Raw genomic sequence first — 22,895 nt, 5'->3', positions numbered from 1 at the left:
AAAAAAAAAAACATGATTATATTAGAATTTCAAGTGTTGATAAGCATGACCATCATGCAAAGGGATGATTCACATATCTTTAGGGCAGATATTTCCTACAATATGGCAATAAGCAAAGGAACATATTCTCTGCAGATGAGGTAGCTAGCATTGAGTTTCACAACAGACTTACCACTATCAATTTATGCATTCGAAGCCGGGATCTTATTGACTTACAGTGTATTTAAATAGTGATAAAAATTGTATTATGAGTCCCATATTGAGTATGAAGAGGAAAACAGTGACTGTCTGTTAAAAACATCATGTGAAGTATTTAGCTTACCACATAAGAATTCGGCCACAAAAAGGAGAATTCAAGTCAGTCTTAAAGGTGTTATTTTGCGACATTAGTGTTTTGTTTTGAAGCATCTTATCCTTGGCTAGTACAGACTAATATCTTAATGCTCTCTCTATGTTTTCTGTTGCTACATTTCTTATTTTTTTTCTAATTGAATGTGGCAATGAAAATGAATATAAGCAAATAATCTGCTATTGTAAATAAAGTAAACCATGCATTTGACTACACAGGGAGAACATTATGCTTGGTATTGGTGATCTGAAACATTGTTGTGTTTTGGGCCTCTTCCACGCTTCTTGAGAGTTGTGGAAAAACTGTAGGAGGTTCAGCAGGGACTGTGGAAAACATGGCCTGTGAGGTGAGAATCACAGCACTAAGTTTGTTGAGTCTGTCAAAGAGACACATTAGGGACTGTCTTGCAGTTTTAAGGAGCCATGAGAGCTGATTAATCTTCAAGAGCAGCTTTGTAAAAGTTGAAGATCGGTCTGCTGTGGTATGCCAGCAAATGTGCATGTGTGGAAGTGGAAGCAGAGTTGAGCTACCCAGTATGAATATGGAAACATTGAAAGAAACAACAAATAGAAAGAAGGGGACATACTCTTTAGTAGGATCTATTGTGATAGAGATGATTTCAAACTAAAAGAGGGGAGATTTAGATTGGCTATAAGAACAACGTTTTTTTTTATGGCAAGGGTCATGGAGCACTTGAGCAGGTTGCCTGGAGCGATGGTGGATAACCTGTGCTTGGAGACACTCAAGGTCAGGCTGGACCACGCTCTGATTAACCTGATCTATCTGTAGATGTCCCTGTTCACTGCAGGGGAGTTGGAATAGATGACCTTTACAGGTTCCTTCCAACTCAATAATACAGTTCTATGAAAAGAATATCTGATAGTCCTGCTGATTGACAATGTAGTGAAAAAGGCCAACTGTGTGCGGGTTGCTTTAGCAAGATTATGGCTAGCAGGTCAGGGGAAATGATTATTTTGCACTTTTGTGACTGCATCTGTGTCCAGCTTGAGGCTACTGGGAGAAGGAGAGAGCAGTTGACTGAGGTGACCCCAGTGGGGGATCACAAGGATGGCCAGGAACCTACAGACCACGGTATATAAAGAGAGGCTGAGGAAGCTGGGTCTGTTCAGCTGTAAGATTACATAGTTTGGAAGGTGGCTGGGAGTAGGCTTTTACTGCTCTTTGCAAGTAATGAGAGGGTGCAAGTATCCTGAGCGAAACTTATCAGAGGTAGACTGTGAAAGGACAAGGCAATGGATACAAGCTCCAACCAAACAAATTTTATAAGGCTGATTTTTATATAATGGATTGTGAATTGAATAAAGACAGAATTTGTGATCTTATAAACGCGAAAGCTAAATGAAGAAAATTCTCTGTTCCTGGTTGTTGAAAGTAAGTAGAAATTAGCTATGTTTAGAGGAATGGGAAGCAGGGTAGAGTTTGCATACATTTAGAAATTTATTTCAGCAATTAACCACACATTTTTAGGTAAGAGCATCTGGAAGGTTACTTTACGAGATCACATTTTGCATGCTTTGTCTTGGTCATGCTTCTGAAACTGACCCCGAAAGTGATGAATGTCTCAGTAACTCCAGCTGGGAAAAAAAAAAAAAAAAGTAAAAGTAAAAAAAAAAAGTAGGGAAGAGCTACTGCAGGCATCTCCTGCAAGTCCAAAGCTGTTTGATAATCCATAAATCTGCATGTCTCCTAAATTTCAAATTTAATTCCCAGATACGTACCAGACAATACTGTATTGATTAAACAATTTGGCAAATTGTTGCTAGAAAGCTTGCAAGTTGTAGCCTGCTGTTTTAGTTGACCTCGTTTAAACCTCAGACTTCTATATATGGAAATGAAAATCTCTGAAGAGTGAAAGAATGTTTAGACATTACTCAATTTAATTTTTTAAAGTAATTTAGAAAAAAGCCATATGCTGTACTTCAGAAATTATCCAGTCTCCTCATTTTCAGCCTGTAGAACTCATGTGCATTGTACTGAGCCAGTGACACTGGTGAAGACATGCAAAGTGTCCTCTGCCAGGTGATTTAAGGGAGAAAGAGTATAGGTGTGGAGTTTGTTTTGTGGTGGTGTTGGGGTTTGTTTGGTTGCTTTTTTTTTGCTTTGTTTTGGTTGTTTAAATTATGTAAGTTTTCTACTACAAGTATATAATTTTGATGGTATTTCTGTTGTATGTCTTAAAAAATGGACAAAAATATGTTAATAAAGATCTGAAAAAAACAGATACTGTTCTTGTAATGCATCCAAGCCTCAAACCATTTGACAGAGACATAAGCATAGTAAGATTGCTGCATTAGCATCTTTTTCTGAGGTAAAAGTTATCAAATTGGAGCATTATAATAGGTCTTTCTATTGTAAGATCATTTAATAAAGAATTCATGCTGCTGCAATAAGCTGAATTTGAGTTAGCATTGCAAATTGCACTCCTATTATTTTATAGTGTTTCAATTAATTGGAAATTACCAAGTAGAAGGGATAGGTTTTCTTTCAATAAGTTGTATTTGGATCTTTTGCTCAATTGGGGTGGGTTTTTGAGGCCTTCACAGCTGACTAGGCATATTTAAAAATTAACATGAAGGAATTGATAGAAATAAATATATTAAAGCTGATTCTGCAGAATACCAAGACTGTAACGAATGGGTTTATAATTGACAGTTCAGAATTCTTAAAGCTAGGAATATCCATTTGGTTGAATGAAAGAATGATTGGTTATTAAAAAGCCATGGCACCTTTTGTGGAGGTTTTATACATTTTTGAATGCAAGATTATCGTTACCCATATAGTTTCTTGTGTTTTGTTCCCATAATAAAAAGTCAATGTAATAAAAATAATTCTAAGAAATGCAATACTTAGAAGAACGTTTGAGATATTATTTGTATTGTTTTATGTTCCAGGGCGAACATGGCCTTCCTGGTAGTAAAGGTGAAGAAGGTGAAAAGGTAAGTTGTTCTGACCATGTTTCTTATTTTTCTGTTTTAATGTTCTGGTATATGACAAACTAAGTGGAGCCTCATTCGGAAGGCATTCCTTAACTCTTTCACAAATAAAACTCCTTTTTTTTTTTTTTTTTTTTTTTTGTGTCAGTGATTTCTGAAAGGCTTAATAAATAAGCAGTTATTTAATATTAATTACTGTCATCAGCACATCCTTCGGAATCATGTTTTTTAAGAAAATATCCAATAATGAAGTCTTACAGAACCATAACCACTGGACTCCAGTGGTGTCTACTGCTACTAAATTTCTATGGTAACTAGTAAATGTTTATTTATACTGTATGGAATGCATGATGAGATGATGTAGGTATTTATAGTACTTGGTTGTTGCCTTTATAAATTACAAATGCACTTTATAAAGAACGTACTGAAATATGTTGAATGTAATTACCAAATGTTTTACATTCTTTTCCTCCTAAAAACATAAATTCATTACCATTGAAAATTTTTCCATTTCTTGTAGCATGATAACTGACAGCTAGCTTAAAAAGGTTAGTTTTTATTGACATGCTTCTGCATACCGATGCAGTAGTTAACCTGATTTTAGTCTACTGAATATATCTGACTTCAGCCAGAATGACATGATTGCTTGGCCTCACAAGGATGCAGGTGCATGTACCTCTTCCTTACTCTGCCAGTTCCGTTCCCTTCACTGATGGATTGACAGATTGTTTTAAGGACCTTATTTTCCTAGCTGAAGTAAAAATTCCAAGTGCAAATTATAAGAGAAACCTTTCCCTGTTTTTCAGCAGTGTGTATCAGAAATGGAGCCTGAAACTGTTTGTTGTAATTACAGATGCTCTGCTTTGGTCAGAAATAGTTGAAAAAACATGAGTGTTAAAATGTGAATTAGACTGGCCCTGTGGAAGGCTGTCTTAGGTGACAGAATGCTGGTCTGGGTTGCTCTAGATGGCTCAAGACAATATTCCTGCACGACTTCAGATGCATAACAAATCATCAAAGACAAGTCTGTGTTGAGAGACAAGTGGGTGGGTCTGGTCTAACTTAGCTTGAGTGATAGGAATTGAGCTAAGAATAACAGTTTGTAGTTGAGCTTCATCTCCTTAACCAAATTTTACTTGGTTACTGATTTATTAGTAGTGTTTTGGCTGATTTGGTTTAGGCAATGTGATTTAAGAATGCATCTTTTCTCTGTGCCTCAGCTCACTGTCTGAAGAAGATGCAGAAAATCATTTCTACTCAATGTGTGTTATATATTCAGATGTTTATATATTCTTAAAGATGAGGGATGAAAGATGCTGAGATTCTGGCAATATTCAGAGTAAAGAAAATGGCGAGTGGGTGAATTAAAGAAAACGCAATGTATTCCTGCTTTGTACATGGGTAGATATACCTCCCTCCCACCCCCCGCTGTACCCATGGAAGTGTCAGCCAGCTTTCATTGTTGATATTTTAAAGAAAATGTGTTGTTATGGTTTAACTTAGCAGATTTAAAGTTACAGAAGTTTTTTTTAGGAGGAAGCATTCTAGTAACCAGGAAGGAAGAAATATCAGAAGTAAAAGCATCCATAGCAACTAAAGTTTATCATGTGAAGATTCAGTCTAAAAAAAGCACTTGTTAAGGTTGAGTGTTTCTAGCTTCATAGACAGATCTTATTTCCTCCATGGCATCGTTATTCATCAGTTCTGTAGGACTTGTTGATTTTTTTTTTTTTACTCATAATTGCTCTGCAGCTGTGCCGTGCTTTCCTTGAGCTATATGAATAAATTGTGTTTGGACACAGGCACATGGATCCGGCTGTTGCTGCCACTCTCTCTGCTTGATTTCCCTAACACTAAGGCAGAGATAAAATGAGCAAATGACTGACAGCAACGTTTTTCATATGTGGGAGCTGAGTCAGCACATTTTAGACTTTTGTCCTCTTCAAATTCAGAATCTAATTAAAAGATTCCATTTAAATGTATTTCCAGTTTAATAATACATTCAGCTGTTCTTCAAAGAAAAGGAAATATACAAGCAGAAGAATTCTTTACCAAAAATTATCTGGGACGGTCTCATCAGAAGCTTTATATCCTGATATGTGAGGAGGGAGTGTCTTTTAAGGTTACACAAAGTAGCTCTCAGTTTGGGCTGTGAGTTATTCACTTTAGCCATAGTTTAAATAATTTTGCATATTCCAGTTGTTAAATTCTGGTATAAAAAATGTATCAGTGCTCTTGTGTCGTGACGCACTGTCCTGAATAAAATGCCTGTGCTACTTTGTGAGTAACAAACATGGTTAAAAAGACTGGAACTTAAAATTTGATTTTTACTAATGAAAAAAGCTCAGTCAGATCTTGCACATCAAAGAACAGGACAGTGTTTGTTGTTTTGAACTGTACCTTGAGTGGGTTACAGCTACTTGTACATTAGGTGTTTGCCATTTCTAACTCACCACAGGTAGAGCTGGTGCAGAACTGGTGGGAGAACACTTTGAGAAGAGGCAGCTACCAACAGCAATTCAGAAACCTAAAGTAGCACTGAATGCTTTTTGAAGGAGTTTGGTTAAGGGACATTCCTTCAATTGAGCCCATTCACCACATCAAACCAGTTGACTTTGGTCTTGATTGTATTTTCTGTTTTGTCTGAGGAAGCTTTGGGGATGTCGTGGGCAATTGAGGCAAAAGTGGTTGTATGTAAATCAAAGATACAGGAGGCATCTTTAATTCAATATGCTAAGGGTGATTCCTTCAGGCTATTAAAAGGTTTCTTTGCCACACGTGGGTCTCCTTCAGGAATCTGGAATTTTTGCCTTCGTTTTGTTTGGAGGTTTTTTTGGTTTTGTTTTTTTCCATTTCAGATTGAACCAGTACTGGCATGTACAGGTATTAATGCTGCGTGCTTTCCTGCCACAGGAAATAATATACTCTCAGTGTAAATTTGTTTTAATCCTCCTTTATATTCTATTTGCTTTGTGTTAGGCAGCCAATGTCATAGTCTCACAAGATAGTGTTACAACTGGCAACAAAAGCATTGGTCTATTCTTCTATAGCATGACTGAAATCATATACACTGAGAGCAGTTTTAATTGATTTGCTGACAGGAAGGAAGATTATACTGAGTGAATCTGTCCTCCTTCCAATAATATTCAGAACTGTAATTGTATGGTATGAACTGTTAGTGGCTGGAAAACAGCCTTAAAACCCAGAATGTTTTTGACACATCAAAGATATAGCCTAGCAGATTAGCATCTAAAAAAAAGGTCTAAGTGCAAAGTTCTATTTGTAGTTGAGAATAAATATGGTTTGAGGGGAAAAAAGTAGCATCCACTTGCAAACTGTAATTTGCAAATTTGTAATTTGTCTGTGGATTATTTGGATGCGAAACTAGTGACTCGTGGAATCCTTATAGTTGGAAGGACCTTTAAAGGTTGTCTAGTCCAACTCCCCTGCAGCAAACAGGGAACCACAGCTAGATCAGGTTGCCCAGAGCCTGATCCAGCCTTACTGTGAAAGTCTCCAGGGATGAGGCATCCACCACATCTCTGGACAACCTGTTCCAGTGCCTCACCACCCTCACTGTAAAAGACTTTTTCCTTACATCCAACCTATCCTCTAAATCTATCCTCTTTAAGCTTGAAACCACTTCCCCTTGTTCTGTCACCATAGGCTCTGCTAAAGAGTCTGTCCCCTTCTTTCCTGTAGCCCCCATTTTAGATACTGATCAGGTCACCCCATCTCTTCTCTAGGTTGAACAGCCCCAGCTTTCTCAGCATGTCCTAGTAGGAGAGATGTTTCATCTCTCAAATCATTTTTGTGGCTCTCCTCTAGATGCGCTCCACAAGGTCCATGTCTCTCCTGTACTGAGGAGTCCACATCAGATTGCAGTATTCCAGGTGAAGGCTCACCAGACAGAGCAGAGGGGCAGGATCACCTCCCTTGACCCACTGGCCACACTTCTTGTGGTACAGCCCAGGATACGGATGGCTTTCTTGGCTGTGAGGGAGTGAAGTCAGGCAGTTGCGAATGAAAAAAACTAAGATGTTTGAAAGTACTGTCTGCAATACTAATGAAGTAGTTCTGTGCTACATAGTATTGGTAAGGCTTCAGTATAAAGGCTGTTGAAAGGAGATCACCAAGAATAACTAGTCTGTGTAACACATAGTCCTGGAGAAAGATTAGTTAGCATAGAGTCAGCTGAAGAGAAATATGTAAACTGTCTTCAAATACATAAAACTACTGCGAAGGGGAAGGGAATGGCATATTTCCTATTCCTGACACGGGTAACGTGCAGAGTAACAGACTGGAGTGCAGCAAGGAAGATAGTAGGTAGCCAGTAGGAAAGAATTCTTAGTTTCCAAATTGATTTCTTACAGAAGTGATTTCCTCTTATATTGTTTTGCACTTTTAACCTTAGTTCTAGAAAAAGGAATGATAAATAGAAAGACTTATTTATTACAGGAGATCAAATTGTCTCATAAGACTTTTTTATTTTCTGCTAATAGTATCAAAACTACTCAGTATATTATTTACACTGATTTCTAATTAGATCAGCACAGAGAGCAGCTAGGTGGTTTGTTTTTTTTCATTATATATACTTGCTTGGTTTTAATGCTTAGTTAATGCTTTTCCATGATAGGACAGTAAAACTCTGGAGCAGGTTACCCACAGTCATTGTACAGCCTCTGATTCTGGAGGTTTGAAGACCATCTTGCAGGGGCCTGGTCTAACTTCACAGCTGGCTCTGCTCTGAACAAGAATATGGACCAGGTGTCTCCTGAGGTCACTTCAGCCTCAGTTATCTGGTGATTTTATGAGAGTGCCCAGGAACATGATATTTTTCTGAATTGTGACGTGTATTCACAATATAAAACTATGTGGGAAAAAAAAGTGTCAGTGATAATTTTAAAAAATATTGGGGGGTGGATTGTGAATATTTATTTAATTCAGACAATGGATTGGGAAAAAAAGCTGTCAAATGACTCAGTGATTTTTATGCACATGCTTTGCAATTTTAGGTGAGAACTGGACATTTTCACTAGAATAAGTTATAGGCAGAAATTTTTAAGCTTCACTTTAATACTTGTTCGGAGTGTCATATCTTGGGGAGAACAGTGCTCTTCCTCAAATAACTGATCACTTGTCAGCTGGTGCTCCCTTCCTCATAGAAGCTGGATTGTCTCTTTGGGTAGTGAGTGGTTGCTTGGATGATGGGAATGTGTGCACTCCCTGAGATGCTTTAGTTTTGTTTGCTGAAACCCTATGAAACAGTTCATATTTAAATAAAAATTCTTGTAAAGTAAATTGATCTACATAAAATCTAAAAGTCTCTTCAAAAATTTAAGCACAAAAAGATAATAAGAGGATAATCTTCATAGAATCATAGAGTTGCTCAGGTTGGAAAAGACCTTAAAGATCATCAAGTCCAACCACGACCTAACCGTACTACCCTAACAACCCCCAGCTAAATCATGTTCCTGAGCAAGGGACGTGGTTAAACTTACAAGTTTATTAGTACAGTAATTACCATGCTTCTGTCTGCTCGTGTTGTCATGGTTCATTCACACAAGCTCTGTCAATTCCAGTAGCTGAAGTTCTGTTCTTGCATCTTCTAAATACGTTTTTACTTACAAGGTGAATCTTCAAGCAGTACTGCATATATAAAATGTTAAAAAGGAAATGAAATACAGACTAGGCTTATGAAAAGTATTACATGCAGAGAATACCTATTATAATACAAGAATTTGCATAGCAGTAAAGTTCCTTGTGTTTCCACATCAACTACCTCACAATCCTCCAAGTTTGACAAAAAGCACAGAAAACCCAGAATCACAGCTTTTAAAGCCAGGAGAAATGTATGTTTAAAGCTATGTCATAAAATTTGAAGCATCATTTAATGACTCTGTGCTTACTCTAAGTGGAGAAAAACCAAAGTCCAGTAAATTAAAACAAAGGTAGTTTTAGCTGAAACATGGGAAAGAATTACTGCAATCTCAGTACCTAATGATAAATATTATGTTTCACCTAGGTAGCACTTGTGTCTCCAACAGTCACTTTCTATACTGTAATTGCCAAATTCTTAATATACTGAGGCAAGATGTTTAAGTGCTTCAGTTCAGCTTAATTACTAGTTTAAACCCCAAATGGACCCATAGCAAGGTCTGAGAACTTGAAAACCACACAAGTTGAAATATTACTGTTGATGTGGTAATAAATACTGAGACCAGTGGAGCTGTCCTTGATGCCATTATCTCAATATCCTATTACCATTATGGGCATCAGTAGCACATATTAGGAAACGGGGTTAGATTTTTATTTACTATTATTATTGTTATTATTTATTTTGGTACCTGATGCATGTGTATCACATGGGAATTGGAGATGGCCCTGAGCCTGTTAATTGGTCAGATAAATGATCTCTAAAATACTTTTCCCCCCCCCCCCCCCCCCCTCTGATAAATCTGTAATTTATCCTTTTTAATCTCCTGGTTCTTGCTTTTTTTGGTCACTCTAGCTAGTGTTCTTCAGTTCCCCATTTTTTCATCTTCTTGTTTTCTTCCTTGGTTAGAATAAATATTCACTACAGCTTACTTCATAGGTACCCTGGAACTCCAGTGTTAAGAAACTCTTGGAACCTGAATGCCACATAAATTTTGTGATAATATGGAATCCTGTGTGTAACAGATCCATTTTACTGGGAAAAGTGTTGGCTGAAAAGGCAGCACATTTTATACGTTAAGTATAGCCAAGCAAGTATAAAAGGATTTTTGCTAAGAGACAATACTGATTGAAAAGAGCTAGGAAACCTCAATTCCTCTTTCACTCAGCTTCTTCAGAATACTGATATACATTCCTTGTTTCTGTTTTAATTCAGAGAAGCAGTTACTATGTACTGTTCACTTATGAACACTTTGGTAAATTGATTATTTTACTGCAACTCTTTGATACTTTTCAATAAATAGAAAACGTACATGTATTTGACTAAGGAAACCTTTGGGAGTATAGCCATAATGAGAGTCATACATTATTTCCAAAGTTTCATCCTTCAGTCTTTACTTTTTGTATGCTTTGATTCTGCTTTTGCCTGTGTATATATGCAAGAAGAGAGAGATAATCTGGGGCTTGTCCAGCCTAAGTGTAGAAAAAATTGTCATCTGCTTCATTTTATTCTAAACGCAGGATGTTCTTTGTATATATTTATTATTTTGTGAAGCTCAATTTGAATTATTTCAGGAAATAGGACTTCCTCTATTTCCTTTAGAAGAGAATTCCTAACAGACCTTAGTGTCAGGAAGATTTCCTGGAGGCTAACATTTTCTACTTCATTCTATCACACCTAATGAAATACTCCTTTATCTTGCATTCATTCAGAAAATACACAGCTATGCACTTCCAGTATGTCTCCTTGTATAGTATAGTCTTTTTTTTTTCTCCCCAGTCTTCAGTAAGCATTTTTTTAAATAAACATAAGTCAATGCAGAAGGAGTCAGCTTTCTGCAGTGCTAGTTGATGTTAGTAAACATTTTTTTTGCTTGCTGATATTTTCATGTTGGTACCATAAATCTCAGTGATTAAACCAGTCCACATGAGACAGCTAAGGTACTGAGGAAGCTTGCAGCCTACTTGAAAAACAAAAGTTATTGGTCATGGGACAGAAGATAGCAATGGACCTGGAAAGTTTATAATTAAAAACAGTAAAGTAAAAAATGACAATTAAGAGGAACAGTTATTAAGTCTCCTGTATAAACTTACAATGCTGCTGTTTATCAGCTGTAGTAGATTCTGCTTCAAATAGTTCAGCATTTCTATATATACTACGTAGTATAGAATGTACCAAATTCAGTAAGCAAATCTGGGTATAAATGTGGCTGCTGCAAATAGAAATCTGTTATTTGCTATGATTTTTGGAGGTATGGAAATGCATTTTGCATTACAATCTGATTCCAGTTCCCTCATTTTATTTGGATGGTGACGCAGTCAGTCCCAATTTGCTGAAAATATGGCTCCTTGCCTTTGAAATCCATAAAAACTGTTACTTTGTTTGAATTTATTTATTTATTTTTAACTATGTTGATTTAAGTCCTGTAAGATATATTTATTGCAGTCAAGGCTGAATGCTTTACCACTTGTATGTAAACATAACCTGAGTTTTTTCATACTCGACTCTGAATGCTGTAGAGGGAAGTATTAGAATTCTCTCCCTCTCATCTTGTAACTATGTAGCATACAATTCACATCTTTTAAACTTTGGGGGGAGAATATTTTTCCTTTTTTGGGTTGTACTTATTGTTTTGCTATGACATCTTGAATGGCACTTCAGAATATTTTTTCATTAAGTCAAATGAAGTTAGATGTTTTCTGCAGGACAATCATCTCAATTAATGGGCATGAAAGTGTTTTGCCATGACATGTTTTTATCACAAAGCATATTATATACAATCACAGAGAAGCCAGTACACAGATATTTTAGGGGAAGAAGAAAAGCATATTTTTAATTCTACAAGTTCCTACCTGTATTAAAAGCAGTCCTACTGACTTTCATCCTACTAAGCTCAATGTTACCAGAGCTTGTCCTGTAATTCTGGGGCATTTGGCTTGATGTTTCTCTTCTTACTGCTCTTTCTCTTTGAAACAAGCTTCATCAGTACTGCTTGTTGGGAATAGTCCATAGCTTATCATAACTCTTTAACTGTGCCTGAGAATTGTACAGGGAAGTGTTAATTAGCCTGATTGAAATGTCTGCAAGAGACATTCACAGCTGGGGTCTATCAGTTTATTGATACAGATGACCAAGTTCCAGGTCCCAAGCTATATCACTGTTTAATTTACTTACAAATACCCATTTGGTCAGATTAAAGACTCATCTAACTCAGCATCCTGCTGCTAATGGTAGCCAGAAGGGGTGCCTAGGGAAAAGCATGAGGACAAAGTAAAGTGAGTGTGGTGCTTCTCCCAGTACGCTCTTCCAGCCTCCAATTATTTCTGACTGCAATCTCAGCCAGATGTGGTTCCAGTGAATTTAGTAGCCTTCAATGGACTTATCTTCCATTAGCGTATGCAGTTTCCCCTCAAATTCATGTAAACTTTAAGCATCTGCAATATCCTGTGTTGAGGAATTACGCTGTTTATCCTTGTGCTTGAAGAATCACTTCCTTTTGTTTATTTGGAAACTGCATCCTGTTAATTTAATTCAGTGTCCCCTACTTCTTCTGTTGGAAGATTCCTTTTCTCCTTTTCTTTATCAATCAGAAATCAATAAGCATCCATTATGCATCCCTGAACTGTCCCTTCCCAATTAAATAATAATTTACTTAGTATTGCCTGCTGTGACAACTGATCCATGTTTGACCTTCCTAATGGTTGCATCTGAGTGGATTTAGTAGTGTTTTAGTAGTGTTGCAAGGTTTTGAGACATTCAACTTATTTTTAGTACGCATGTTCATATGAAATTTTGATTTTAGATAACTCTCATAAGTAGCTGAGATCATTATGTATACGTTTAGGAAGTCACATATCTGTACAGAAACTAATAATCTTCAGCCTTCTGTTATTTCTTCTCAACTTTTTCTGTTTTACTGTTCTGGTATGCTGCAGTAAAAGAGAGCTGTTGGTGTCACGTTGTATTTACTCTTGATAGCAGAGTAGAAGAGAGACTTGAGAACACATTCATTTGTTCATTATTAGTTAAAAGATTGTTACCTCCTGAAACACAACCAAGCTTTGAGCTCAAATATATCTTTCCATATGTAAAAGTCTGTGATGTGCAAGTGGAAATGAAAACATCTTTTTATCAGCCATAGTCATGATTTCATAATTTGTAAAACTAAAATATTTATCTTGAAAAAGATTCATAGTGTCTTTGAAAAATGCAGAGCTATGCAGAAACAACCAGGCCTGCTCTGAGCAAGGTAGCTGGGGTGTTGGAAGCACTGTAGATTCTGTAATGTTGAGAGGTAAAGCTTAATAAATAGCAAAAGCAGAATGCCAGGCAACTTGTGTGTACTGTTTCTGTTAACATTTCTGTGTTACTTCTGTGCTGCCCTGATTGTCTCTGTGAAGGTATCCATGAATGGAAGTCTGGATACCATTACAGCTATTGATGCTCAGAAACATGCAATAGTTTGAAAATTACTAAGACTGCAAACCTTTTCAACATCATTTTTGATAAATGGCAATTAATAGAGAAGTAGTGTAACAATTTTATCTATAAGAAGTGTTGCACGTTTGATATCTACAAATGTGTTCTGGAGGTGCCAAGAAATGTCCACCCGTAGTGGTAGAGAGCACAGCATCATCTTCTGACTGCACAGATATGTTGAGGTTCTAGTTTCCATTTAATAACTCAATACTACCAGTGAGTTGAATGTTAAGGTCAGGGCACTTTTGTTTATGGAAGAGAGGGTAGAGGTGGGCATGGACTTTGAGGGGAATACTTAGGGAAAACAGTAAGAATGGGCAGTAAGTATATTACTGAAGAAGATGGAGAAGGTTGAGAATAATTTAGGAGGAATAACTCAGCTGTTACATCAGTATTGAAATGGGACTGCTTTAATGGAGGAACAGCTACCTCTTCCATTTGAGTGCCCTGCCTTCCTGAAGGTATAAGCCTGTATTTGGGCTGTAAGAAGTAAATTTTACTCCATTTTGGAGTCAAAAGTATAGAATTTATGGTTTCACTGCTTTTCATCAACTTGGCTAGTAAATTGTCTGTATTTTGTGATGAGTGGAATGTGACTCATGCTCAGCCTGTGCCTTTGGTTCACCAGAAACTGGAGTCATTCTCTACTGCAGTTAGGTTACCTTTTAGTTCAAGTGATAAAGCTTATTATGGTGAATTAAAATATCCTCTTTTCTGATTCTATACATCTCTTCAGTGGCAGAATGATTTTTGCTTAGTATTCATTGAGTATTTATTAACAATCTCAATTAAAAAAAATAATAATACTGTGTTGAAATATAAGAAATGCCAGAGAATAGACATATAGTTTTTTTGCAAGTAAGATGTGGCCTGAGTTGGATTCAAGAGAGAACTAGAAAGGGCCCATAAATATGGGTGTTCCCCCAAGACAGTCTGAGTGAAATATGTTTGACTGTTGTTTGACATCCAGTCATTTTGTTCAAACTTCTTTTCATATCTCTGCTTCTGCATTTGTTTAGTCTACTTCCTTTTTTTTTTAATACTGTATTGGCTCTTGGTTACCTGTGCCTTCTCCCTTCCATTTTTTCTGGCTCATAGCATAGATTTCATGTTGTAAAAACACCCACAGACACACAAATTTATTCATTTGTTTTCCTCAGTTCTCTTTTCTAAAAGCTGTGTATGCTTCACTAATACCTTTGCATATTTGGAGAAAAGGATTTTTATTTTTTTTAACTGTAAATGCTTTCAAACTGGAGGCAGTTCCTGGGAATTTCTGAGTAAAGGATGGGCTTTGTGAATGAGCTGGTAGGGCTCCACAGGAGAAGGCTATCAGTATTCTGCAGCTACCCGTATCAGCAAAATGGTGATGTATGCACTATTGCAGAGTACTTACAGGTATCTAATGAGAAGAGGCAATAGGATAGTCTAATAAAGCACAGTATTGATGCAGTATTAGAAAACATGATGTCTATAAACATTATTTGACGCCGTCCTGCATGACATCCTGATAGCCAAATTGGAGAAAAGTGGGTTTGATGGATGGATCTCTTGCTGGATAAGGAAATGGCTGAATGGTCATACTCAGAGAGTTGTGATTCATGGCTTAATTTCCAAGTGGATCAGGTATCAGTGTTGGGACTGATGCTATTTAACATCTTTGCAGGCTGTGCAGACAGTGGGATGGAGTGTATCCTCAGCAAGTTTGCATTTAAAACCAAGCTGAGTGGTGCAGCTGACACACTAGGGGGAAAGGATGCTATTCAGAGGGACCTGGACAGACTTGAGAGATCAGCCCATGTACAAGAAGAACATGGAGCTGTTGGAGCAGGTGCTAGAGCACCTCCCCTATGAGGACAAGCTGAAAGAGCTGGGGATCTTCCGCCTGGGGAAGAGAAGGCACCAACAAGACCTTATGGCGGCCTTTCAGTACCTGAAGGGAGCCTACAGGAAAGCTGGGGAGGGACTTCTTATAAGGGTAGGTAGCAAAAGGACGAGGAGAAATGGTTTTAAACTGGAAGAGGGCAATTTAGACTAGCTATTAGGAAGAAAGAAATTCTTTACTGTGAGAGTGATAAGATAATGCAACATGTTGCCCAGCTAGGTTGTGGATGTCCCCTCCCTAGAAGCACTCAAGGCCAGGCTGGATGGGCCTTTGAGCAACCTGTTCTAGTGGGAGGTGTTGCTGCCTATAGCAGGGGATTGGAACTAAATGATCTTAGAGGTCCCTTCCAACCCAAATCATTCTATGATGAATCACACATATGTATGTGTAGCCTTGTAATTATTAAGTTTAGCTTCATTTGAAACAGGTTTCTAAACAATTCTCTGATGTGATATTTCTACAATAAGCATGAATGTTAAAAGAAAATTTGCAGATGAAATACTTGTAGTTAAATCAGTGAACTCTGTAGGTTTAAATCAAGTCTGTAGTTTTGAATGACTATCTTATTAGATCATTCTTTACAGTTAGGATACGCATCAGACTTCAAAAGAGAGAGGTGAAAAGAAAAAAGAAAATGGCTGATCACATTGGTCACTGTTGAAGAGGACTGTTGTTCATGAATATAACAAAAATAAAATTTCATGCAAGTAGGGGAATCTTTTCACAGCCTGCAAGGACAGATATGTCTGTGACTGTTGAGAAGTCAGCAACATGCATGTACTTATTTCTTCTCCCTTTACTAGTAGTTTGTGTTTGTTGTGGTAATAGTGTCAATGAGAAGAACAGACTTCTTCCTTCGTCTCCTTTTTCCTATCTTCAGTGTCCCTGTGCAGTGCTATTACAACACTGTGTGACACCTAGGAATGCAAATAAATCAAGGAACTCTTGACCAGAAAACAGCTTCCGTGTACTGGTTTGTATCTCATCAGATTCTGTGTCATCAGACTGATTTCTAGCTTTTCTTCAGCAACAATTCCTTCAAAATAACAAATGTATTTGAAGAACCAGGAAGTGCTAGAGTACTATGAATGTTTTTAGGGCTGAAGAACAACATGATTGAGTGAAGCTAAACTGAAAGATCCATTGCAGCCTAAACAACTGCAATTGATAATGTCTGTTGGGTTGAGGAAAACAGACTAAAGTGACCCTGAAGTAGATTTGGAATAGTTCCTCCAAAATATGTATAATGTGAAAATCTAGTTCTCTGCATCATTTGCTCCATAAATCCTTTTCTGTCATACAGTGCTGTTTGCTAATGTGGATATAGTAAGGATGTTATGAGAGATTTGTCCAAAAGCAGAAAAATGGGAAATAGCACAGAAGTATGCGTATGTGTCTAATGTAGTTAACTCCTTCAGCAGCTTTATGCCTCTATTTTGTACACTGCAGTCATTGACTGTCTGTGTTTTTTTTAAGAAACTGAAGAAGCTAGCTTAGAAGAGCAGTTAATTTACCACGAAAGTTCAGAGAGTCTGTGGCAGTAAATGGTGACTCAGTTGTCTTAGATGTCTCTCGGGGCGTGGGAAGGAATGATGTTGATCTTCCTGATATGAAGTGGCCAGTATATACATGCAGAAACAGTTTGACATGCGTCCATGTATGAGTACCTATGGAATGCCATTGTTAACCTAAACTTGCCTCTGTTGTCAATAGCTGTCTGGCAGATGCAGATCAGATTTCCCAGGGTGCTCCTTCTAAATGTGCCTGTTCCCCTGCAATGGGCTACAAAGCTTGCAGTGGCACATTTGCTCTAGACAGTTCACTGTAACTTAGCTAGAATAGCGCATGAAAACAACTGTCATCTTTCTATATCCCATGGGATGGTTTTAATCAAATGTTGTCAGGGATGTGATAGCTGTGGATTTTGATCCCCCCAACAAAGGAGGAAAGTTCTTACATAAAAGCTGTAATTACTATGTATTTTTCAAAAGACAACCATTTTTCTAGCTGTGTTTTGAATTGCTCTTAGTAATGTATGAGCAAGGTATGCGTATCTTGAGCACAGATCAAGCCTTCTTCTCAGATACGTATCTATCAGAAGATTGAAAATATCACACATTTAGATTTTAGTATAGAGCATGAGAACTTTATTGAAACTTCAAGGAACTCCTGGTCTAAAGTTTGCATTTCTGTGATCATAATAAACTTAATGTAGCCTGAGAAGATGGAGTTAAATGTTACTGCTGTCTCTACAGGTCTGATGAACACAACTCAGAAATAATCTTAGCTACAGAAAATGACATTATTTTTGTTGTCATGTGGTAGAAATAGAAATGCAGCCTTTCCAGAACAGACATTGCAGTCCATCAACTTGTGCAAACACTTGACATTAATGTAACCATCTGCACAACATCTCTCAGAATCTAAATAACAATAGCAGTAGCCTGCCAAAATCATGAAAGTATGGGTGTCTAAAAAATACTATGTTCTGTGAGAGCAATACTATTTGTCAGCTGCTAAGAAGAACAGATTGGCTTTAGGTTCCTTAGGAGACAGTCCCTGAAAAGAAGCTGGTTTATTCCTCCTACGGAAAAATCTTCATTCAACACTAACACTAAGCCTGTATAAACAGAAACCTCCCCACTGAAAAACAGACAGAGCTTTAAACAATTGCAGCTGAAAGTCAAAGCCATTTGTAGTATTTACTTAAGGAAGGAAAAATAGAGTGCTTATTAAATCAGACAGCTTTTTCTTTTCAGTTTTTAATCTACTGATAGAAACACAAGATAATAAAATTTAAAAAATAGTATATTTGGCATCTTGGAGCCAAATTCAACCATTAGTTCTGCTTTAGAGTATTAAAACATTAGAATTTTGTAAAAGTGCAAATACTTGTGAAAGCCCGGGTGAAGTATTATGATCCCATTCTGCTAGGGACAGTACAAAGATATATTTAAAACATAGAACTTAAGATAGAAGTTGGGTTCCTATAGAGCAAACTTGGTTGTTTAAAAACAAAAAACAAAAAAACAAAAAAACAAACAAAAAAACCCACCAAAAGGTAAATACTATAAAATATAATGTTTCACCTTGCCTGGTTTTTGTGAATAAAACTTTAACCTTGGGATAAAAAAATTTTCATTCCAATTCTGAGAATATGTTCTCAAACAATAGTACCAAAAACAATATAGTTTGCAGTGTTCTTTTTCTGTTTCTTGTTGTTGTTGTTGTTGTTGTTGTTTGTTTGTTTTTCTCATTGACATTGAAAGGCTTATAGAAAAAAAGTGAAATGGTGATGGAAGGATGAGCAATGATAGCATACAGAACAAAGTTTTCAAACCACAATGTCAAAATTCAATATTGTGAAAAGCAAAGGTAGCGTGAGCATCTGGAGCCTGACCAGAGATAGTCTGGGGCATTTGTTGTTGAAATCAAAGGGACGTGTTAGATTGTGATGAGTCTTGTGTAAATTGTAGCAAGTAGGATTTGAAATCTCAGTAGTTTTTCTTTATACACCGGCTGACATCACCCAAAAGGCTGAAGTTGTGGTTTTTGTCTCTCACTCTGATAAGTCTTTTAGATGAAAAGACCTACTATGCCGTGCGCATAGATTACTTGTTCTACTCATTACAATATTATTTAGTACCTTTCAGTGTACATTAATAATCTCAATTAATATCTGTGGCCCTCATCAAGGAACCTTAGAAGTCCTTTCAATTTCAATAAGATAATGTCACACTGTCAGTAAGGACTGAGATTAGATTTAGAGATCTGTTAGAAATGCATTAAGAGGCCAAAAGATTCCTCAGCAGTGTTTTCAGTAAGGTGTTGTTGGTGCAACATGCTGTAGCATTTTCGAGGTGTGAATATATTGAATTGGAGTTCTCTGAAGGCTTAGTTCTCAAGTATGTCACAGTTCTTTAGGCCACCCGAATGGGGATTTCAGTAAGGCCAGCTGAGGCCAGTTTATTGCCACTTGGTATGCCATGGATCTGTTAAACTATTCTGGAAATTGGTGTTGGTTAATGTTGCAATTTGAGAGTTTAGCTTTCGCAAAGAGTATACGAAGAAAATACATGACTTGACTAAAAGTAAATGTGTTCCTTCAGCCTAAAGAGGCTGCTCATTCTTACATTCTTACTTCTATCTGTCCTCTCATGTTTCCTCAGTGTCCTTTGGTTTGATTTTTATTTTGCTGTTCCTCATCTCTGAACTGTTTAGGCACTGTGCATGCAGGTATTGGCGTGGTGTATGAAGTCACTTTGTTACCATGTATATTGCTGTCATTCAAATCAGGTGCCTGTCTTTCAGTACCCTCATAAAAATAAAAAATAGAAAGAATGTATTTATTAAATGAAAGCATTTGAGCTCCTTCAGACACGCTTCCTGCAAACATTACTTAGCAAGTATGTCATTCTAAGAGCGAGTTCTAAGAGCGAGTTCCATTTGAACGCATTGCTTTGTCATATTTTCCAAGATACCAGAATCAAGGAGCAGTCTAAAGGAAATGTTAGGCTGGAAGGGTGTACGGTGTTGTACCTGCTTCACTCCTACACACAAATACAGTAGATGTCATCAAGGATATCTAGAGCATTACTATGAAAAATCTGCAATGAAGGCAGTCCTGTTTTCCTCGTAAATAAGTTGTTACCATCTTTTTTTTTTTTTTTTTTTTTTTTTTTAACTGTCTAAACTTTGGGTTTTCAATCCTTATACCTTAAACTTTCTGAATACAAATGAGAACTTTTACTTGAATTACTATGAAAAAATTCTTGTCTCATGTACAGCACTCTTTTCCATATTTCAGAGTCATCAGCTCCTCCGCTGTTCACTCTTTTCTCATGTGGTTGTTTTTTTCATATTTTCTATCATTGGAAAAGGAGAAGACTTTTTTCATACTTTCTATCATGGAGAAGAGCAGGTATCTGAAAGCTGGCAGTGTTCAGTGCAAAATATTATGTCCTGAACTGGACACTGTCCTTCACTGTTCTCATCAGTGACAAGTAAGCTAGAGTAATTGTATGGATTTTTTTTCGATTTGCTTTTGGCTCATCCCAAAGTGGAACTTGGCCTTTTAAAAATAGCTTTGTGTTACAGACTCGCAGTCACTGTATGATCTGTAGTAATCCCTGTATCCCTTTCTGCAGCAAATGATATACAAGTTATTTGTTACTCATGCATCTGATTTCTCCAGCTGGAGAGCAGTACACTGTAGCATTTGTTGAATTTGATTTTCTTTTCATGGCAGTTCTTCTTGATTGAGATCATTATGCCTTTTAAGATTTTCCTATAAAGAATAAAAATAGATGACTGCCTCGTGCCTGTTGACAGGGAAAGAGAGCTCACCAGTGTAGTTTGGATCCATGGATTGACTTGTCCTCAGCTCATCCCGTGCCTAAGATTTTTAACTCAGTTGACGTAGTAGTTTGTCTTTATATAGCTTCTCAGGGAGCGTGCTTAGAAATTTAGTGCGTGACACCAAGCAGCAGTCAGCCAGTATGTGCTTCAGTATTGCCCAGTGTACGTTAAGCGAAGCAGGAAGGAAACATCTTTCTCCTGACACATTATCCAACTTGGCCAGTCACGACACCTGTTGTTTGTGGCTCTTGCACTAGACAGTGATGTCACAGTTTGGAATCAAAAGTGTTTTGGTCATGGTTTCTAGATAAGTGTATCTGTGCAGCTCTTCAGATTGCTGGTGCCTGGGAAGCTTTGTCACTACCTGCTTTTATGCTGTGCTTGTATATCCCAGGTGGGCTTGGGAAGACACAGGGTTCACAGTGACATCCTTCCAGGTCAAAGTTGTTCATGTGCATTTCTGCTGTGTTTTTACAGTCTCTTTTTGACCCTGCTTAGGTAACAGCTTAATGTGAGTTAAAGCTTGTTTGGAAATAAGCTGCTTTTGTGACTCTTCCGTTTTACTTGCATAGTTCTTCCCAGACTGAACTTAGACAGGATCATTAGTTTGTCTTCATAACTGCATCTCTGAAATGGCATAATGCTTCAGCATTACTTCTCCCTGAATGCTGCTGCTTCCTTGCAGCATGGTATCCTATTTTCACACAAAGGCTCACAGGTCAGTCAGAAAGAGTGTTACTGGAATGGAGACCTTTGTAACCCCAGCTTTCTTAGAAACCTGTCAGTAAAAAGAAAAGTAGTCATGTGGGTGTGTATATATGAAAATTTAATTGTCTTAAAGACTGAGTAGGGTAAAATTACAGTTTCAGAAGTTAAACTTTATGAAGTATAAGCGCTGAGTTTGTGATACTGTATGCCTTGCATACTTCGGAGAATATTTCAGCTATTGCGAACAGTGGTACTTGAAAAATGCCTGGAACAAAGGATATCAGGAACACAGGATTAGTATTATTAACAGAGCAGCACTGCAAAAATAAACTTTACCTTTTTAGGTAATTTCTAGGTATGTATGTATTTTATTTCCAAATACATTACTTTGCTTTTATAATAAGGAAGAAAAAAGTATGCAAGGAAAATGGGCACCCTTAAGGTTGCCAAGTGGCTTGAGGCTGATGCTTTAGTCTTGCAGAAACCATGAGCAAACCCCTGGCTCTAATTAAAGAATGTTACCATTCCAGCATAGCACACTCGAGACTGAGTCCTTCCCAGTACTCACGCTGCAGCAACCCCACCAGCTTGTTCCACTGGGGAAATTGAAAGCAGAATGCACCCAAAGCACCACAAATAATTCAGTGTTATATTGGATTAGTTTTAGTAAGCTAATAAACAAGACATGGCACTTCCAGAGTTTTGTCATCCTGCTTTTGCAATTACCTCCCAAATAGTCTTTTATTGTCTCATCTGAATACAGTATATGCAGGCAGGAACATTAGACAGAAATGACATTAACACATTTTTCTCTCTTTTCTTTTTTGTTAATCTATGAGATAACCCACAATATTATTAACAGCCTCATCTACACTGCAGAGTGGCTTCAGCAGTTCTGCAAATTGCTACATTTTAAGCTGTTAATTATGCTGAGTAGTTCACTGAAATGAGCGTGACTTGGCTCTGTTCACAGAAGAATAAATTGTAAGAATTGGATCTCTGTTAGATTTGAATTTTTGCTTCACAAGGAACACGAACATTCCACACAATAGGCTTGGCAAGTATAGATAATTTACTCTAATAAATAATCAGAATATTTTCAGTGTAAAATGGCATACATGGCAGGAAGCCTGAGGATGTTGGGGTTCTGCGCAGTTCTGGGCTCATTAGAAAAGAGTGCTTTTTATCATTTTGTCTTACTGACAAACATTTTAAATCTGAGTATCTCATAAATCATAACAAATGGAGATTTTCTTTCTTCCCTGCCTTCGCCAGCTACGCTTGTATGTGCCTAAAACAACTTGCCAATGTTTTAGACTTGCTGTTTGCCTGTTGAAGATGGAAAAGGCAGGATTTCCAACACGTGCTGCTAATCTAACATCAAGGCAAACGACAACCAAGGCCATGGGGCGAGCTTCTTTGGTTTAAGGCTCTGTAAATGCATGCTTTTATGTAAATGTAGATGCAGTGTAACAAGTTATCACAAGCTACTTTTAACTAAGGTTT

At 37.3% G+C, this 22,895-nt stretch overlaps 1 protein-coding gene across 1 annotated transcript in view; it reads left to right on the top strand.

The window, feature by feature from the left end:
* The window catches only part of COL19A1 (collagen type XIX alpha 1 chain), a gene marked incomplete at both ends in the record, with an annotated part of 178,160 nt that overhangs the window by 63,120 nt on the left and 92,145 nt on the right, over positions 1 to 22,895 (top strand). Inside the window, one exon of the mRNA XM_079550583.1 lies at positions 3,262 to 3,306. Coding sequence (XP_079406709.1) covers positions 3,262 to 3,306 — 45 coding nt within the window. The remainder of the gene's footprint in view (positions 1 to 3,261; positions 3,307 to 22,895) is intronic.

The sequence above is a fragment of the Tetrao urogallus genome (genome assembly GCF_951394365.1).
Source record: "Tetrao urogallus genome assembly, chromosome: 2".
NCBI lineage: Eukaryota > Metazoa > Chordata > Aves > Galliformes > Phasianidae > Tetrao > Tetrao urogallus.
This window is presented reverse-complemented; position numbering and strand designations above follow the sequence as displayed.